The sequence below is a fragment of the Lepisosteus oculatus genome, chromosome 10, assembly GCF_040954835.1.
Source record: "Lepisosteus oculatus isolate fLepOcu1 chromosome 10, fLepOcu1.hap2, whole genome shotgun sequence".
Classification (NCBI taxonomy): domain Eukaryota; kingdom Metazoa; phylum Chordata; class Actinopteri; order Semionotiformes; family Lepisosteidae; genus Lepisosteus; species Lepisosteus oculatus.
Window position 1 is genome coordinate 36,783,361 of NC_090705.1, and position 21,184 is coordinate 36,804,544.

Below are 21,184 nucleotides of genomic sequence, written 5' to 3' on the forward strand. Positions count from 1 at the left end.
ATATTTCACTATCCTATACTTCCACTTAATTGCTATGCTGATGACATTCAGATCTATTCAGAGACATTCAGAGGCCAAATCACATGCTACTCATGCAGTTTCTACATATTACTGTAGTTGTCTGTCTAATATCAAAATACTGATGCAACAGAACTTTCCTAAGATAAAATATGACAAGACTGAAGCTATGCTCATAGGCTCCCAAGATTAGCTGGTTGGTGAATGTTTCAATGTACGTAGTGTTACTTTGGACCATGTATTTTCATGTGAAGCCCATATTAGGAATGTGCATCTTTCTTCCACCTGCATAATTTGCTAAATTAAGACCTTGTGAAGAGAAGATGCTGACGTTAGTGGTGTTTATAGTTACATTCTACAGCAGACTTAAAATACTTGTAAAGTAAGAGTAAGAAGGAGGCTTCATGTAAGTTAAAGGACAATGTTCTCAATAAAAGCTGTTGCATTTTTTACAGAGGAGCTTGCTTGTTCAAGGATTCTGTGATGATAAAGATAGACGGTTAAGTAAGAAAAAAATAAAAATAAAATCGTCTATAAAACCTTTTTCTTGCATGTCTGCATGTCATTTTTTATGTGTAAACCAATTATGGCGCTTATTATTTAAAATTCAAATAACTCACAAATATAATAGTGTTATGCTGCAGACCCTGAGGCTTCAGGTTTTATGCATTCTGAACAGCATTTCACCCTTTGAAAGCATAAAAAGAAGAGCAAAGCATCTAATTTAATCCTTGAATTTGTCTACCATTTAAGTCTTCCAACCAAGAAGCAAGCAATCATTATTTTCAAAAGAAATGTTTACTTTAAAAGAAAAGGATTAAATAAACAGATCACAAGTTGTGAGAGATATTTTTTTCTTAAGGAATTCAAATACGGTACCTTTATTCCCGAAGATTACAAAGCAGAAAAAGTGGGCCTATTAATATGGGCTGTATCTTTTTTTGTTTGAGTAGCATCCAAGCTGTTCTGAACTCCAAAGTCCAGAAAAAAAACACAAGTTATAAAAAAGGATTCTCTGGCCCATGCTGCCTTATTCCATCTGTTATAGTTTATAAAGGGACTCTTCCTCCCTCTCTGAAGACCATCTGACCTGTGTTGAGGATGCAGTACTTTAAAACCAAGCCCATCACCCTCTATCAACAAGCTCTTACTGCTGCCAGGATGAAATATTACTCTGCAATCACAACAAACTATCAGAACAACCCAAGGGTTCCTCATAGACCTCTTGAGCAGATCGTATACACTCTGAGTGGTATAAAGACCTACACACTTCTTGCCCTGGCATATCTTTTTATCTCAGGGATAAAATCAAGAACACAAGTGCAATATTTCCTGTATTAACACTTCTGCTTAGGACATGCCTGTAGCTACACCATCAGTTCTTCCCTAAATGAACTAAAATAAGTTAAGACTTTCAACTTACCCACTAGCATCTTCTCTCCAGACTATTCACGTCTGTCACTACCTCTGTGAATCCCCAGGTTTTTTTCTAGTTTTTCTTTCTAGTTTTTTTTCTCCATAACTGCGCCGATACTGACTTGAAGTGTGGCAATGACCTGACAAGTCCCCTAGCCTCCACGTGAAGTATTTGGTCTCTTAGATTCAACAATAGTTTATTTTTATCTCAGTTATCCTACCATCCTCCTGGACTGCAATGTTGTATTTATTGGTCTGTTTGGTACAGTATTCTCCCAAATGATGGGTTCAGCACTTGGAACACCTGTTCATCATATTTAGGCTGACCTAAACTATTGGCAATGTGATTAAAAATCACATTGATTTTTCCTATAAGGAAAATCAAAACCACTGCTGATTATCAACCAGTTGCCTCCTTAATTTGTTATGACTATAGATGTTTTTCCAGGATGTCCAGGAGCCCTTTTTAACTAAATAACAGGCAGACATGACTCTTAGAGGAGGACGAATTGTGAGTAACTGACAATTTCAGAGACTGGACTCTTTTGAATTGTAGCTTTCACGCTGTCTCCTGCTATCATCTACAGAACTACAATAAGAAAGGACATACTTTTAATATGCACATTTCATATATTACAAGGATACCTTCTTCTTTCTCTTCCTCTGCCTGGGCTATTTTTAAAATTTAAAGCTATTCATTTTAAACTTTTGAATTTTTAATTACATCTCATTCTCAAATACAGGCTCCAGCTGGGAAAAAAGTACTGCAGCCAGAACTTCACAAAAGCACAATGAGAGTAGCATGTTACTCTCATTTACATTTGGTAGTTATCATTATTTAACAAAGGAAAATCATCGGAATTTAGGATCATTAAACCTGACCTTACTATCTTCATGTCTGAAAGTTTGCAATGGTAAATATTCAGAACTATTTTAAAAATTTACCATAAAAGTACATGTAGACATTTCTTAAACGTTCCAAGGAAATTCAACAAAATGGCTAGGCAGCTTCTAAAACAACCTACCACCTTCATGGGTGCTAAAAAAGTTAGAAATTTCTAATTATACAGTTCACTAAGTTGAACTTGGAACCTTAATTGCAATTCCCTATTTCTTTTCATCTTTTATTTCTGCAATTTGAAAATCAGCAAAACATATTGAAGGTAAAGAAAAATATGATTTTTAATGGTGTGTTTCATTTTACAAAAATAGCAGCTAAAACGGTCAACAACTAAAAAAGGTACATGCAAATATCTTAAAGTTTCATGCTTAGCTATTAGTGCCATTCGCAGAGCAATATCAGCTAGTTCATTCATCATTGCATGCCAGTTGGTATTGAAAAAATAAAATGCAATTAAAATATATTTATTAAATGGATACATACTTTGATACTCACCAACATATCTGATACGGAACCCCTTCTTATTTGTCCCATGGTCTGCAGACCAGCGAAGAAACAGTTGGTGCCCAGTTGTTGTAATATTAAAAGGAGTAGGATAATCCCCACTGAGTGTAGCCAGTGTTGGGCTGTGAATGTTTGGCCCTTAATAGAGTGAAAAAAATTAATGAATTCCTTTATTGACTGAAATGGAGCGAGTAAGAAGGTGCACTGGAAGTTGCTATGAATTTTACATTACATACATAAGCTCTCCTTTAAGTTTGGGCAGAATTATCACTTCAAAAAACAAATGGCCAGAGTATGTCTGTCAGATTTAAGCCCACACCCCAAGGAAAGATGCATAAACATACTTTTCTATCTCAAAGTTCACAAGACTTTTTTTGAGGTAAACATTTTAATGTATGACATATCTTGTCACATCTGCTTTTTGGAGAGTATTATAACTTGTAACCATTTGAGAAAAAAAAATCTACATTTCTGAAAGCTGGCTACACAGTGTATTAGTATCTTTAGTCCTAAAACTTATTACTTCAGGAAAGGTTCAGTGTGTGAAAAAAAATTAAGAGCAGTACCATCAAAAACTTCAAGAATGTCAAATTCTCTCTCTGTCTGGAAGAACTCAAAGTACAGGGAGATGTTGTATCCTTTCTCCACGGTGATACTCCAAGCACACATCTGAAGGTTAGGGTAGCTGTCAGGGTAACCAGGACTTAGTATGACTCCCGTGGAATCAAACCGCATATCATTGGCAGGGCACTGCACTGTAAGGATAACACACATAAACCACATATTATTACTATTGTTATCTAAATTCTTCTGTAGAACTAATTTCATCTGCTCTAATGGTGCAATAACATCATACCTAGTCATTCAAAACTGTTTGAAAGCTCAATATCATTTTACATATTCAATTTTACATTAGTATGCCATGGTGATTTCATTGAAGTGCAATACAGAATGCACTTTGTTATCTGGATGTCACATTAATTCCAAATAACAATATATCAATATATCATTTTTAATTTTTCATTTCTTAGAAAGTTCAGTCTTTCTTTAGTTTTTGTCTTATATTTTTGTGTATCACAGTGGGAAGCATTGCTGACTCACGGTGCCAAGGCACTGAGTTTAATTCCTTGGGGGCATTGAGTTTGTACATGTTGTTTGTTTCACTGGGTGATGGTTTCCTCCAACTGTCCAAAGACATGCTGGTAGGTTAATTGGCTTTTGGGAAAACTGGCCCTGGAGAAAGTGTGTGCAAGTTTCTGTTTGTGTGTGCCCTGTCATGGACTGGTGTCCCAACCAGGATGCATCCTGCCTTGTGTCCATTGCTTGCTGGAATAAACTCCAGTTCCCCCACAACCCTGTATAGGATAAAGTGGTTAGAAAATGGATGGATGCATTGAATTTTGTGGATGATACAAAGAGGGCAAAGTAAATGAAACGAGAAAGTACAATGCAATATATTGCAAAACATGTCACAAGCTCAAATAGAAAATGTATTCAAAATAAATCCAAATAAATTCTGTACAAATTAATTCAAATACCAACCTTGGCAAGTTGGAGGTGGCCCATCCATCTGTAAGCGCTCCCCAAGTCGGCATGTTAGAATTTCATTCCCAACTAGAGTAAATCCTGGTAGACATCGGTACTTGATGATATCTCCTGTTGGGTAATTAGAGTGAAAATGTTTTGTGAAAGTACATCACTAGATATCTGGCTTTAATTATGCTATTAGCTAATTACAAGGAAACAAAAAACTACATATACTAGTAACGGATATGTATCAAAGGGTCAGATCTTGGTTTAATGCTGAGGAAAATTACAAGTGTAATCAAAAGCAAAATCATTATAATATTAGGGAAGCAAATACCACTGAAAATTATCATTAAGATTTAATCCAAAGAATACAAAAATTAATCTGTCACTTCTGGGGCTAATGTTTTTATTTTTTATTCATTTGCCATTTCTCCTTACTTCACCCATTTTACTTTAATAATGCTAGATTAAGAAAGAAATGATGTGTAGAGCTTAGCTTTCTACTGTATAAACTGTTATGTTTGTTTTAGAAAGCATTAGTGAAAAGGCACAATCGTATTGTTTTGTCTTACTTCATCATCTACCCACTGCCTTTAGGTGAGATACATAAAACTGTAAATACAGATGTAGCCATCTAGAATGCGCATCATAATCTATGTTAGCGGAAAGCACACTGAAATATACTGTACTACGGTACTGTTCAGCATTCTGAATTCAGCCCTCCACTCCACAGAAGATCCATAGGTGGCACTACAGTTGCATTAGATGTTGCTGAAATGGCAGCTTCATTTAATCTGTGTTTTTCTTAGACTAATAATCATATGTCTTGAAAATATAACTTATTTTATATGTTATAAAAGCATATAAAATACATTTTAAAATGAAATGTGACTATTTTTTTTCTGAAAAAAATAGCCATGAATACAGCCTGGGTCAAAACTTAGTTTTGTATTGCGCCTGATTTAGCATAAAACAATGAATTTCATGGAGCGAATATAAACTAATCAAAACTGAAAGTGTTAATATTGCAATTTGTCTATATATTATTAAGGTACAGTGTGCACAACTGAAAACATTTTAATATCAATTAGTGTTCGCTTACAAAATAGTGGTGTATTTTAAATAATGACATCTAGATAAAGGCAGTCTGCAAGAACAAAGCTAACAGTATAGTAGATGTACTGTGTGTATATCTGTTGATATTAAATATAAAACTATATTTTTTAAATTTATAAAACAATATTAAACTACACACTATGAAGGAGACACTGCCTGTTCTATATGAAATAGATGCTTTAAAAATAAAAAACAAAGATATTTTTTAAATGTATTGTTAAATCATTGCCGCTCACAAAAAATGTCATTTAAAATACAAAAAGTATTGTAATTACTTGTCTTTTGTCTTGGTCTTTTCTGCCCAACAAAGTAGTCTAATATACAATTAAGCTTACAAAATAGCATGACTGAAAAGCAGTGAAACGGTAGTGATAACTTCATAAAAATAAATCATTTCTGAAGTTCAGGAAAAATGTTCTTGTCACCAAATGAGATACACCATAGCCAGTTAGTGACTACTCAGCTCAGGGAAGCATTTCGCACAAATGTTCGTCACTATTTGTATTGGGCACATACCAGATAGTAAACTGAAAAGAACATATTTTTAATTAAAAATCTTCAGATATTAAAATGCATTGCCTGCAATGAACTGAGTTTAGAAAAACCAGCAGAATGTCCTGATTTGGGAGACAGCACACACACACAGTCATGCCGAGGAGCTAAGAAGCCGGAAGGAGATGACACTTCAAACTCGAATTATAAGGACAGTAAATACATTGCGCGGTTGTAAACTGCTCCAAAGACAAACAGCTGGCTTTATGGCTTTACAGCATAAGGAGCTTTTGGTCTGGGCTTCTTCATGCATCAAGGACCATAAAAGGGTTGCAGCCCACCTCCAGTTCCCCCCACTGTGCGGAGACAATGCAACCATCAAGGTGCAAGAAGTCTCGTATGTCGAGGGTGATTTGATTTTTTTCACAGCCTTCGCCGTATCATTTGTGTACCTTTTTTATTTTTGAGACACGCTATTTCACATGTCAATAACTTTGCATCACCTGGCAGTTTTACAAAGTAGGGCAGTCCTGCATCTCATTTTTTGAAAAAATAAGGAAAGCCAAGTCAAGTTGCTGTCCTTGATAGCGCCAAGTTTACCATGGTATACCAACTCACACCTCTTGTATCCTAGATGGCTCCATCTGTATCACAAGACTCATAAAGAGTATCTCTCTTTAGTCTATCCACTGGTTTATTGCATTATAAATGAGTGTATATTCCCATAGGACTGCCAGATGTGACCATGCCCGAGTTGCCATTACATAAACAGATAGAGACCATTTCATAGCCATCTGTTTACTGTGCTATAAGAATCCATCTTTGTTACCATAAAGGCATACCTCATTTGTATCCCATAGCAACAGGATATGCAGGTTATGTATAACTATGTTGAGGGACTCACATTTCAGTATGTGTTCTTATTGCTTTTTAAAAACATTTTTCAAAACATCTGCTGAGAGAATACCTTTACAGCAGAGAAACTAGGTAGCTGAGACAGACAAGAAAAAAGGCTAAGGCTTTGCAAGGAACATACACTCTTTCAGTTTTCCAAACTGACAATTTCAAAAAGAGAAAGAGCAAAATTAAGAAAAAAAAACAATAATAATAAAGTGAAAGTGGATTAAAGTGTGTTTAACCAACCTGAAACAAAACAAAGTAATCAAGATAGTGTTTAAAAGCCACCTACTTCAGATAAATAAAAGGAAGAGGAAAAATACAATTTTTAAGATCAGATTAAGATCAAATGATGAGAAAATTGACAGTTATAAAGCATAAAAATACTTTTGTGAAATATTCTATCCAATATAGAGGCAATTTACATGGTATTCTATTACTGTAACTAAAAGATATGACAGAAAAATACACATTACCTATCTCAAACTCGTCATCATCAGTCAGTACTTCTGCATTTGCAACAGCAGGAGGAGGCTGACACACCCGCAGTTGATAAGCTAGATAAAGCAAATAAAAATGTAAGTTCTGGAGCTAAACACAGGGACCTAGCACTGTGACACATCAATTCTAACCAATGCACCACTGTCTTGCCCCCCCAGATTTTTTGAATATTTCAAAGTTGTATTTCTGGAACTTTTTCGCTCTGGAGTACACAAAACTTTTACCTATGTTTTCACAAGCCCCAAATATTACGCAATTTAGGTAAACAAGTCTAGGACTTCTGCTAAAGTGTCTGCAAAACTACCCCTTATCATTGAATGAGTACACTTATAGTGTATACAATACAAAAAAACAATAGGAAGAAAAATCCATTTGTTTTTGTATGACACAATGAAATAATAACACTTCTATAAAATTATAAACACTGGTTCTGCACATTATTTTATTAATAATGTTTGTATAATTAAGTGAGTAAGCAAAGTAGAAAACTAGTTATTTAGCAGTCTTCAATTCAAGGGTTTGAGGACAAGCTCTAGTCCACTTCAGATTTTACTAGTTTTTTCAATAGTAGTTTACTACTTAAACTCTCTTACACATTTTTTAGTGAATTATAAGATGTTATTGTTACCTAACAAGCAGGTAAGTGAATTAACTAAAATGAAAGCAAGAGATACATTTAACACTCTAGTTATATATAACACTCTAATGGCATAGACCTAAATGCAGATGTGCTTCCATTGAAATACATTGACCCTCTGGGATGGCTATGGACATACCTACTGTATCTCTGAGGATTTCAAGTTCTTCAATCAAATCCCTTCACAATTTACTCCATTCCTTAAAATGGTAAGTTCCTTTAAACTGTCATGTATAGATTTATTTCTGTTGTATAGAGATTATATGAATATTTGATTTAAGTATTCACAACAAGCAAAGTTATGGAGAAGGTTTATTTCATATCATAATTAATCTGTAAACAGTTCAGCTATCTTCAATGAAACCTCCAAATCACTGCTGGCAAGTTTCATTTAATTAGATCCATTATCATACTGATCAATGAATTTAACAATAATATACAGTATATCTTGTGTTAGTAACTGACAAACTGTAATTATGCTATCTTTATGTGTAGAAATCAACGTATGGCATTGGAAGACATCATCAGAAATTATATCATATATCAAGATTTTAAACTCTTCCTTTCTTTGTGGAACAAAACAAAAAACTTTTAGCATCACAACAAGTCTTCCACAATGCATGCATAAAACCGAATTTCGAATGATTTTTGCAATACAAACTAGGTTGGCATAATATCAAACACGCAACAAACCAAATATGTTTTAGTAAACATCCAAGTTTACTAAATGAAAATTAAGACAAAAGATATCTGTTTGGGAAAGTAATATGTTTTAATTTGCATATAATAATAATAATAATTGCTTACACTTATATAGAGCTTTTCTGGACACTCCACTCAAAGCGCTTTACAGGTAATGGGGACTCCCCTCCACCACCACCAATGTGCAGCATCCACCTGGATGATGCGACAGCAGCCATAGTGCGCCAGAACACTCACCACACATCAGCTATCAGTGGGGAGGAGAGCAGAGTAATGAAGCCAATTCACAGAAGGGGATTATTAGGAGCCCATGATTGATAAAGGCCGATGGGAAATTTGGCCAGGACGCCGGGGTTACACCCCCACTCTTTTCGAGAAACGCCCTGGGATTTTTAATGACCACAGAGAGTCAGGACCTCGGTTGTACGTCTCATCTGAAGGACGGCGCCTGTTTACAGTATATTGTCCCCGTTACTATACTGGGGCCTTAGTTTTTCCCAGGAGGTCTCCCATCCAGGTACTGACCAGGCTCACACCTGCTGAGCTTCAGTGGCTTGCCAGGTGTGAGTTGCAGGGTGATATTTCTTTCCTGAATTGTATAGCAATTTCTTCCATATATTCTCTGACACTTTCAAGACACATACACAAACATATATAACTATGCAAGGCATACATAATATATATGTTATATATTGCTTTTGCTTCACAGTGTCTTAATGAGAATGAGTTTTCAAACTGCATGGTGAATGGTGAACCTTTTAAGTAACCTTTAAGTAAAGGCTTTTTTTTAATTATTTTTTTCATGCCACTTTAATTCTTTGAAAACAATATATGAAGATTTTTTTTCCTTTGCCTTCCTTAATGTTGATTATTTGATGTTCCTGTCCTGAACTTTATTCGGAAGCATGACCTTTCACTTTGTAACTATGGGTTGTGAATATACAGAATCACCTCCCCACCGTGTTTTGCTGTTGGCAAAACTTATGGCTTTTTGAGTCCTACTTACTTCTTCAAACACTATACTTTTCTTTCATTTCGTTTGCCAAAATTCTTCTCCTCTAGGGTGCAATGTTCCAGAGCAAACATAAGTCCAGCTTTGAAATTTGTTGTGTTAAATATTATTGAAGGAATAAACCATTTTTGTCCCAAGCCAAGGGCACATACAGTACTTAAGATATCTTGGCTTTCTTAAAGCCTTTGCAGAAAAATGTTTGAGAATGTGAAATCATCCATATCTTTAAAAAAAAAATTATATAACCTTTCCTTGTGAAAAATACCAAGGTCCAAATACATTCTTCCAGTCACTGCTTTTGGAAACTACATGATTCCAAAAAAACTTTCCAACAACAAAAAAATACTAAAACATGTATACTCACAAATGGGTAACTAACAATAAATAAAATCCATTAGTGGGAATGGAATCAGTAAACACTGCACTTGCATGTGAATGTTTTATTTTTCAGTGAATAATTTACTCAGAACAAATCAATAACATCATTTTAACAGTGAACTCAGATTTAAGTAGGGTGGTAAATCATAATTCCTTACACGCAAATTCTCTATTCAGTTTTAGACTACAATAAATGTAGTGTATTGTCTGGCTGTTTGATAACAACATAGTGGCACTGATATGAAGGTATTTTCATGATGAAGGATATACAGTTGATAGCTCAGGTGTTTTGCCTTGCTATCTTTTTTATACTAGAATTCATCGTGCATGTTTGAAGAAGGGTAATCCATGCGCTTTTTAGTCTTTTATCCATACAAGTGTAACTAGGCAAAATTAAATTAAACTGAGGTGTATCTTATTTTATTTTAGTATGTTCTTGATGCACAACTCAAATGGCTCGTGAAATATATGAAGAGTTTATAAGAACTAATGATAATAAAAAATTATCACAGCAACTCAAGATAAAGCATACTGTATGTGATCAGTCAATATATAAAGTTCTATTGTAACAAACCCATTATATTTAACAATTAAATCTAAGTGACTATTGGCTTTGTGTTCCTCATCATTAACAAAATGTATTCCTTTCTATACATCCTTAGAGATAAAGGGCTACCATTTATATTACAAACATACAGATTTATCAGGTTTATCTATTAATTTAAAACACAATGGTTAAAACATCAGTTGAAGATTGCCAAAGAATTGTATTGTTGCATAAAGAAGGAAAACTGAGTAAAAAGAGGAGAACAATGACAAGTGTTAGTAGAATAGCAGTGTACTATTGTACACTACTGTATGTAATGCAGTTTCCTATACATTCACTAATTGATCAACTGAAAACTGGAAAGTTATCAAAAATAGGAGTATAATAAAATTAAGCTCACTTAACCCAATATTCATTCGATACCCACCATGATAACTCAGAACAAAAAATCCACTTCCACTAAAATCACTGTGAAATTTGATGAGGATTTGATTTGATGTGGTGTAGACTGATTCTAATGCTGTATTTCCACTGAACTGTCCAATCTGTGGAGAGTTTTGATCTGGTCCATCCCTAAAGTGAGAAAAACAACAAAATGGAATTTTAAGCAGCAGTTACACAAATAATAGGAAATGATTGTGTTTTTTTTGTACAGAACAGCCTTTTGAACCTTTTGATTTTCAAACCAACTTACCACTATAATTACAACTCCGTACACATTTCACTTTCACAGCAGCCTGAGAGAGATTGCGATAATATGTATGCACCACTGAGCCCAGAGTGCGCACTGAAGAGCAATTGTATACTGCTGTTTGGAGATTTGACACAGTACACATAGAACATCACATGCATCCAGGCAGCTCATCAGCAATAGGGGTTGCTAGTGCCGTGCGAGACATAGATTCCCCAGCTGTCTCCATTTCACCTAACTGGTAGCATTTGTTCAATTGGATGTATCTCCCTGGAAAGCTAGAACCAAGGTCCACTATTGACATAACCCTGTGATTTATCCCACACACTCAAAGGAGACTTTATTTACATAAAATACAAAGGGCCCATTGTAATAGTTTTCCACAATAGGACATTTCCTATTATTCTAAGGCAAGACAACAAATTATTAAATCAGGAATTACAAACATACCCCAATGTAACTGCAAATAAGACAGCGTTTATAGATATGTTTAGCTTTTAGCTGTTTGGCTTGACAAACGACAACCTGGCCATATGGACAAGGTAGTCAGAGCCCCCTGTGATACACCAAAGGGTTACTGCATTGGCAGCATTGATGGGTATGATGGAGTGGTATCAGCATGACAAGCTCTGTGATAGAATGGTCTAGGTGGAACATACTGATAGTAAGCTGAGATTGGTGGGAATTGGGATTTGCCTTTCTCCATAAATCCCATTATAATCTTCAATTAAATATTCCTCAGATGAAAGAAAAACAAATGTAATAAAAGAATGGAGTGTATTTGTCATTAAACAAGGACACTTTACTGGGAGAAATCATATCCACTGGGATGGTATGATCTGAATATCCAAATTCCTGAAGAGGATAGCCAAAATCACACCCATGTTCCATTTCATTCACAGCACACAAGCTACAACCAAGAGACAAATAATAAAGTTTAGGTACACATTAAGGACAAAGAAATGTCATGCACTTATGAGGATTGTGTTTTTAAATAGAGTGACAAGAAATTACTTTGTGAAGCTGCCAGCCTGATGAGCATTATAGGTCTCAATGTATTCCTTTAACTTTTGACCACTTCACAAGCTCTGCTGACAGGCAATAATGTGATTTCAACCTATGTAGGACATGCATTATTTAGGTGTTGTGGCCAGTGTATCACACACAGGAAATCTGATGGACTGGAAACACCATTAATAAGTAAATATACCCTCTGGAGAAACAAAGGGAAATTGGGACTTAGTTGTCCAGTGCACATTTAAATTAGATACAAGCTTATTTTCCATTCAGGGGTGCTATTCAATTCCTACTCTTGGATGGATCATACAGCTTTAGAGAATATTACAGAAGAGAAGCATTTAATGAAATATACGTATCTGATGAGAAATGTGACAAATGTGAAATTCATTGTGTCCACTCTTGCTTTAGTGGAACTAACCTGAAGAATGGCTTCCTGAACCATGCTCACAATGATTTCTAATATAATCACTGCTTGCTTCAATAGACACTTTTCAATGAGGGCCATGCATGTGAAATAAAAAGAACAAAGACCCTATTTGTTGTACAGGGGCAGTTTGCTCATGCAGCATGAGACTATTATGTCACATTCCACAAAAGCAAAGAATCGAAACACATTCATAATGCACTTCATTTTATGTAGAAAATCTTGTTTGTTTGGATGCATCATGCAATAACATTATCAATATCACATAAGAGCACAACTTTCTTAAAAATGTAATATGCAGTAAAATTCACATTACTCATTCATGATTGATGTGAACTTCCTTCAAAATACTTATTTTGTTAATATATTCAAGACATTGTACTCCATTTATTCTTAAAGCTATCTTAAGAAGAAATGTCTAGGTTCTTCTGTCACCTAAGAAAAAATGCAATCAAACTTGTGTTGACCATCTACATTTGTCACTAGAAAAGCTATAGGAAATCCATCTGCCATTTTGTACTTTTCTGAAGCACATACTTGAATAGAAATAGGCAGCAACTGTGCAGGAAAAAATTCTGATCTCATTCTTATAAAAGGGCAGAAGCATTTCTGCTGTGAATAAAGTGAAGGATCGAGCTGACAAAATATTCCACAGTGTCGTTTTTCCTCGGAGTTAGATATATATTTCAGAAATGGCACATATCAGATGGCAGTTTAGATACACAATGCTTCTATTTGACATCAAACAGAGCTCAAACAGAGCTTTACCACAGCAATTAAAGAGATTATTTCAATTGCTTGAAAGTGTCTTTTCCAGCAACTAAATGTTAATCTTGAAACACCTTGAAAGCTGACATGAAAGATTAGTCCTAAACTTTAGAAAGCTAGCATTCATTTCATGCATTAATAATATATAAAGTATTTCTCCACTGCAGCCTTTTAAAATTGATTTGAAACATATAATAGGACTTTCTTTAAAGCTGAAATGGCCAGAACCGTTGCCATGGTAACTAAAGGGAGGACACAACTAATTAACTACCCATTTTGATAGATCATCGGGGAGGATTAACTCAGTGTAACACATCGCTGTGTGTTTATTATCTCCAGCTCAGACTGTTCACAGATTTTAGGCCCAGTCACAATAATTAAAAAGCAGATTTTGTTTCCTGAAGCAAGCTGGTTAGCAAGAACAAAGCATGAGCAGATTTTTACAATTCAAAAAATTTTCAGGAAAGCAAAGATAGTATGGACTAAACGAATAGGTATCAGCATGTTAAATCAGATATATAAAACATAAGCCAATACAGTATGCTATGTATGAATTCATGTAGTATTACATTTATATGTTCGTATACTGTAGCATTGCATTATCTATTAAGCAGGCATTTGAAAAACAATGGGCATTTTACTGGTCATTTTTTCAAAAAAACAATATATAAATATATAAAAATACAGACTATTTACTTAGGGAAGTGGCCAAATTACTGTACATCAGTTCTAAAACCAAGGCATTTTGGAAATCTTAGATTAAAATACTTATTGCACGAAAATATCTAAAAAGATAGGGATTTCATCTTGTGTGCACTCACAAATTAATGTGCATACTTTATTTATTTTGGAACAAGTAATAGGTTTATTCCATGCTGAAAAAAAAGAAAAAAGAAAACACAACGTTTCAGCCATGGAGCCTTCTTCAGGTGTTAGTTTCTTTCTCTTTTCTTTTTTTTTTCTTTTTTCTTTTCTTTTTTTTCAGCATGGAATAAACCTATTGCTTGTTCCTTTGCAGCCTACGCATGCTGACGCAGCTACCCACCATATTTATTTTAATTACCCATCAGGAGATATCAAAGGTACACAGCAATTGTCAAGTTAATTCATTAAGAATTTAAAAATGAACAAGAAATGTCTGACAAATTACAAACTGTTTTTTTCTGAGCTTTCCATCAACATTAAGGAATTGTAAATGCGTTTTTTTTTAGTATGCGATTAAAAAAATACTTGATCTTGGCATACCAATGAAATACCAATGAAAAAAAGAGAGGCAACTACTTACCATACAGTGATAAAGTCATAAATGGGCTCTGTTTGTAAGACTGTGAAGTTTATATATATGCCATTTCCGGGTGGAACTCTGACATTCCAAATGCAGTCTTGGAAGTTTGGATACTCATCAGGATGTCCAGGTGAATAAATGGTACCATTCATTGCTGTAATATTTCCCCCACAGAGAGCTTTGGTGCAAATACAGAAAATGTATTGTTAGAAGTCATTTGAACATTTCCTTTTATTATCCTCATTGTAAATGCTGAAAACAAAAACGTCCCTCTGAATCTCCTTTGTCTTATTTCAACCATCTTACTTGGACTTACTTGGACTTCTGAAAAAAGTAGAAGTTCATGCTTTAAAAGGGAACATTTATGAGTTTTCATCCTCTAAAACATATGAGCTAATATAATGCACTTTGTAAGCTATTGTGCTTTGCATTTGTATTATTTTCTTCTGTGCCTTCAAATATGTTCTTAAATATAATATAAACTGCATTTTGCTAATTGTAACCTTTGTTTGCTGTAGTGGATAGAGGAAAGAGATGTATGTACATACAGTTTATTATATACACACACATTGGGTACACACATACAGTAAAATAGCATTCAAGATCATAGGAAAATGTTTGAGATGTACTGTGCCTGTTGAGTCCAAAAAGTAACACTTACAAAGAACATGCAGTCAAACTGACTATGGTTACAGTGTCTTTAATCTCTGTCACCTACACTTTTTATAGCATTCAAGAACACAGGAAAATGTTTGAGACCATCCCATTCCCTTTATCCCTGTTCCCTGTTATCTCATTGTGATGTGATGCTAATGTACTCCAGCTATGCACCTCATATCTGGGAAAGAAGATACGTTTTTATGAAATATATTTCTCTTCCTGTTTTCTACTTTAACCAAAAATATAATGAAAGAAATCTTACTAGATCGAACAACAACAACCCTCATTCTTCTTTCATACTTTCTTCCATTGTGAATCCCAAGGTCCCCTTGAGAGCATTGTGCTGTAAATGCCTCCTAGCTAGTGCTCCCATCTCTTACAAATTCTCCAGCAAGAAGTTCAAAGTAATGGGTTTTGAACTGATTTAATTATGGCATCTTTTGAGAGTGCCAATTTACTGTATACTATGTAATCCCCAATAGTTTGCACCACCTATTTGATCCTTACCGTCTTGTCAAAAATCTGTACATGATCATTTTATGTAAATCTTTGTCATCCACTCAATGTTATGTCACAGTTTCTGTTGAGTAATTTAGAGTTTTTGTTCTTGTGTTTTCCTTGTGCTTCTAGTATATTTCTAATAGATTTTAGTAATGGAGTGTTTCCTCACTGTTTCTTGCAACTTTTCTGTTCTCATAAGATCTAATGATGACAAAACAGGTACTGTAAGCCAGTGGTGGCCTTTTATAAATGTCCTGCCTAGTTTCCAATGGCAGTGCTCTGGTGTAGGTGTATCTTATTACAGAAGGATCCTCATTACCCCATAAACCTAAACCTGTCTTCTACAAACCAATCCATTAGCCCCATGTATAATCCCTGTACTGCCTCTTGCTTCCCTTAGCTGGCACTTGACACTTGTAGAGATCTAAGAAGCTCATTGCAGACCTTCTGCTCTAACAGTATCTTTAAACTCTAAATCTGTACATTTGTCTTGCAGAATTGTCAGCCTACCCTTTCCTACATAAGCCTATTCACATAGGGAGGTCTTTGTGCACCTGGCAGGAAACAGATTATACGAGGACTCCCTTTTGCTTTGGAACACTACATCGTCTACTAAATGAATGTCTCAGTTTCACTCCTTCCCTTTTAATCTAGAATGGGCTTCTGAGTTACCGAGAGCCCTTCAATTGTCCCTTTTCCTCCAATCTATTAGGACCCAGATCCATCTCCAGTAAAGCTGTGAATCTGTTGGACATGGCACACACCAGGTATACAATACAATGAATCTGTGGTTTCTGGAGTTCCCTTTCACTTCTAAAAATAGTGTAAAATGTAGTAAATCTTACAATTTTAGAGGTTAAAAAATCTCACTTTAAATGCAGCTCAAATATTACATTAATGCAATATCTCAATTCATTCTTTCATTGTATTGCTATAGTACGTACCATTGCAAGTGTTTTACATTTAGGAGGAACTGACTTCCTCCTACCAATGATGGGTGTCTTGAAGTATGAGCAATTGCTTTACTTTATTTATGAAAATAAGGGGAAACGTTTTTTTAGGAATGCCAGACTATGCATGGATTTGCTTTAATGATCACATAGTGCATACAAATGCTTTATTCGCATTCATGTCCTCTAAAATCTTAAGAAAATCTTTAACAATAACAGAATTTTAATGACTAAAAAAATAAGAACATAACAGCTTTTAATAGTATTTCTGGTGAACCTAGAACTAATATAACCATAGACATATTTTATATAACATTTTATTTAGAACACCATAATAAATATTGTTACCAATACAGTGGGTTAAGAAAATATAATACTGAGAGGGATAATCAATAATTAAGATAAATAATTATAACCCCCAAATTGTATAGATACAGTATGCCAAGAATATACCAGAGCAGTTGATATACTTTACAGTAGTTAGAGGCACAACAGTTCTTTTAAATCTGGCACACTTCTGGAGGAGAAAAACTGGAGGATACTATATGACAGGCAACTACAGTCTTTTATCCTATGTTTCTGTACTGTTCAATTCAATTTAATGAGCTTTATGACTTTTAATGATTTACCAAGAAGTTAATTAACTAAGGTAAACTAGGAAATTCGTTTTGATCAATGTCTTTCAGACCACCTGCAGCTCAGCAAACACTTTAGCTCCTACTCCTTGCTTTGAAGCCTAGAGAACTGCAAATGTTGATACTGGTTAGATGTTGACCCCTCATCTAGCTGTAACAATATTAAAGCCTATTTTAAAACAATCCCAGCTTAAACTGACACTTTTAAATCTACAGTCAAAAGTGTTTTAACATCTACTGTATATACAACCCATACATTTTTAGATTGAAATGAATTGTGTGGATTTTAAAGTAATTGGAAGATTACATTTCACTTGTTATTATTTTGTACATGTTGTGAAGACAAGTTTGCAAAGGGGATTGCCATTCCTTTAGGCTTCAGAATTCAATACCTAACTGTAGTGCCTGATGAAATTTCATTCCTAATGAGAAAAGATACAAATATAAAAAAACTAATACAAAAATATATTTTAGGAAAAAAATCTAGCTTTATATGAAGGAAAGAAGTTAATACTACAAAATCTAAGTAGCACTGACTAAAAACACATTTAAGAAATTGAGTACAGTACTTTCAAACTGTTCAATAGCTTTTAGTAACCTAAAGAGCAAGACAAGTTGAATAATTTCTACTTTTAATACTCTTATGTTCTTAGCTCTGGATGGGGGGGGGAATAATCTCTGAAGTTATTTTTATTCTATTATGTTCTATTTTTGTTTTCAGATACATCATATACAGCAATTTACTTTCTAAAGGGGCAGACAACTGTTGAATGTGTTGTTTCAGGTTTCAAATCTTAAATTTGGTCTATACACTTTATGTCTTTATGGATAAAGGATATTCAGACAAATCCCCATAGCATTAAGAGTGGGCTGCTGAGCACAAAAGTATTACAAGAGAGAAAAATGAATCCTGTGATGCACAGTAGCTAACAACATTATGGAAATAATTTATAAATGTGTATAAATTAGTAGTTGCTTGTAGTGAACTACTACAAATGAAAAGAAGAGGTGAAAGTAAGTAAAATATTGCTTTATTTTGAGTATTTTTTAACTTTTTTTTAATTTTTTAATGTTTATCTAAAATCATCACCATTTAGAAAAATGTTACCTGGGCATTTTCATGATAGCATTTGTGTCACAGCATGCACAGCTGTATTTGATTAAAAAGAGCAGATCCTAACATGCTGGCAAAAAATGTATTGAATAATACTTATAAATGAACTAATTGGTCTTTTGTTTAAGCCATTTGTTTTGCCATTGGAATGCATAGCAGTTGTTTCACATTGACTGCTGTTTATTTTCAAAGACTTCTATTTCAACTTATTTTGATTTTCAAACTATTGTAGAATAAAAAGAACATTCATATTTTGATTTTTCTTTCTCAGTGCTTGTTTCTCATTGTCTGGTCATTCATACAGCAAATACTTCAAAGGAGATACTGTATGTTTCAGTAATGATAGAAGTTGCATTATTGATATTTTGACACTATACCCCAAGGAGGACATTAGAGTCTTGGAGGTATTGCAGGACCTGGTAGTTTTACAGAAAAAAAGGTCTTTGACCTTTGATCTGCTTTTCACAATTGCAGTTCTGGTGACTTGGGGAATTTGAATTTCAATGCTCTTTGTCAGACTTAGCCTTTAGAATTCAATACCTGATTGTAGTGCTAAGCATACACACTTAGCACTACAATCAGGTATTGAATTCCACAGACTTAGTATTTAAAATCTTTAAAAATAAACCTTGATAAAATTACTGCCTTGTGGTAAGTGTTTGTATTCTTTGTGAGTTTGTAATACTCTTTACAGATAAAATCAGAAGAGAAGAAAGAAGATAGATTCATACCTTCACATCTAGGTAGAGGATAGTTCCAGTTCCTGCTGATCCCATGGAGACATGTTAATGCTGCCTCTCCAATCAGGGAATAACCAGGAAGACACTCAAAGGATATGGTCATTCCTACACTGAAGTCATTTCCAATCACAATTCCATTTCGGAAAGGGCGGGGGTCAGGACAGCTTTGCAACTGGTAAGCTGCAGAATTAGCAAATGTCATCAATGTTAAAAAAAAAATCCTTCAGTGTATTCATGAACATCCATGTCAAAAACATAAATTTAAAAGTCTCCCACTTCTGTTGTGTTTAAGGCTTCTGCAAAGGTTCTGATCAACTGTTGCAGTGGAAAATAACAACTCCTTATGTGTGTATTTACGTGTGAATTTAGATTTTATCCTAGCCATGAGACGTCTTGACAAAAATGAGTATATAGGAAGAAATAAAAAAAGAAATATCCCATTGCATTTTCTATAGTGCTTTCATTGGTACTGTTTTACATATTGGAGGAACTGATGGGTGTCATGAACTGTTGCATGCTGAATATACTTTAAACAGAACGCAGAGCCACAAGAGAAAGAGTGATATACTCAAAACTGACCTTGATATATGATGTGAAATCCCTGTTTGCTCTGAGAATGGTCACTGTGGAAATAAAAGCTGGTTTCGTGGGTGGTGCTGAAAAGGGAATCTGGCACTTGAGGCCCACTGAACCTGTCAATCACGGTGCCTGTCTCTGACAATCCACTCCGTATCTCTAAATAATCATGGATAGCCTCGGTGGAGAAATTCAGAAACTGGAGATGAATACCTGGGGAATAATGGTACATGCAGTATAAGAAGAAAAATAGGAGGAAGTTAAGCTTTCTGATTTCTCCAGCACTACTTATGAAATATGTTTATTAACTGATTCAATTAATTTGTCTATCCAAATCTGCTTGCATTTGTACCATTTAAACATCAGAGCACCTTACTGAAACAATCTGAATTAATTACCTTCTTCAAAGATAGAACAGCAGTGCTCTACCTGGGACTTTAGCTTTAGATAAATGTCCAGGGCCCTAACTACTACGCCATAAAATTCCTTTAATTCTCTTATGTTTTATCAAATGATGTTTGTTATTATTTAAACTGTCATTTATAACCTCCTGCACTTCATTGTATCTAGATAATAAGATTTTGACTTTAACCACCTAAATCCTGGGATCACCTAGCTTCTGAAATCTAGTCAGTTGATCCCTGACATAATTATATTACCAGTGTATGTGGTTGTACAGTTGTATGCTGATAACATGCATTCAGTAAATGTAGTTTTCTAAATATACATGCATATACAGTACATACCAAAACCAATAGGAAGTTTTACGGTCCATGTGCAGTCTAAGCCACTTGGGTAGTTGCCAGGATACCCAGGACTTAAAATGACACCACTGAATTCAGTCATTGAGCCTCCACACTGGGCTGTGTAGAAAATGACAGAAATATTGTAAATATTATTATTGCATAATACTGTAAATGGACCAAAACTCCAATTTTACTATTTCTTTCAAAGCTGACTGAAGTGAATGTGGAAATTAGAGGACATTTGCTCTCAACACTTTTTCTGATGCAGTGCAAAGAAAGAAAAAATGTTACAAAGCAACTGTCTTGTTCTGGTGGGAATATTCAGCACTGCTTATCTGCCAGAACTACCAATACAAAATATAAACCAAAGTACTGTACAAAATGAAACATCAGTCTTCACAACAGTTATGTTTAAAATGTTAA

General features: G+C 34.6%; 1 protein-coding gene across 11 annotated transcripts in view; it reads right to left on the reverse strand.

Moving 5' to 3' along the window:
• Positions 1 to 21,184, reverse strand: part of csmd3b (CUB and Sushi multiple domains 3b) — a 553,423-nt gene that overhangs the window by 67,851 nt on the left and 464,388 nt on the right. For 6 of the 11 annotated variants that reach the window (XM_015357110.2, XM_015357108.2, XM_069195149.1 and 3 more), the window contains 9 exons: positions 20,762 to 20,878; positions 20,019 to 20,228; positions 19,431 to 19,619; positions 14,840 to 15,017; positions 11,079 to 11,224; positions 7,351 to 7,431; positions 4,382 to 4,495; positions 3,406 to 3,594; positions 2,819 to 2,977 (listed from right to left, as the gene is read on the reverse strand). In XM_015357110.2, coding sequence (XP_015212596.2) covers positions 2,819 to 2,977; positions 3,406 to 3,594; positions 4,382 to 4,495; positions 7,351 to 7,431; positions 11,079 to 11,224; positions 14,840 to 15,017; positions 19,431 to 19,619; positions 20,019 to 20,228; positions 20,762 to 20,878 — 1,383 coding nt within the window. The remainder of the gene's footprint in view (positions 1 to 2,818; positions 2,978 to 3,405; positions 3,595 to 4,381; positions 4,496 to 7,350; positions 7,432 to 11,078; positions 11,225 to 14,839; positions 15,018 to 19,430; positions 19,620 to 20,018; positions 20,229 to 20,761; positions 20,879 to 21,184) is intronic. The other 5 variants (XM_069195150.1, XM_006635571.3, XM_015357109.2 and 2 more) reach the window with 1 other exon arrangement.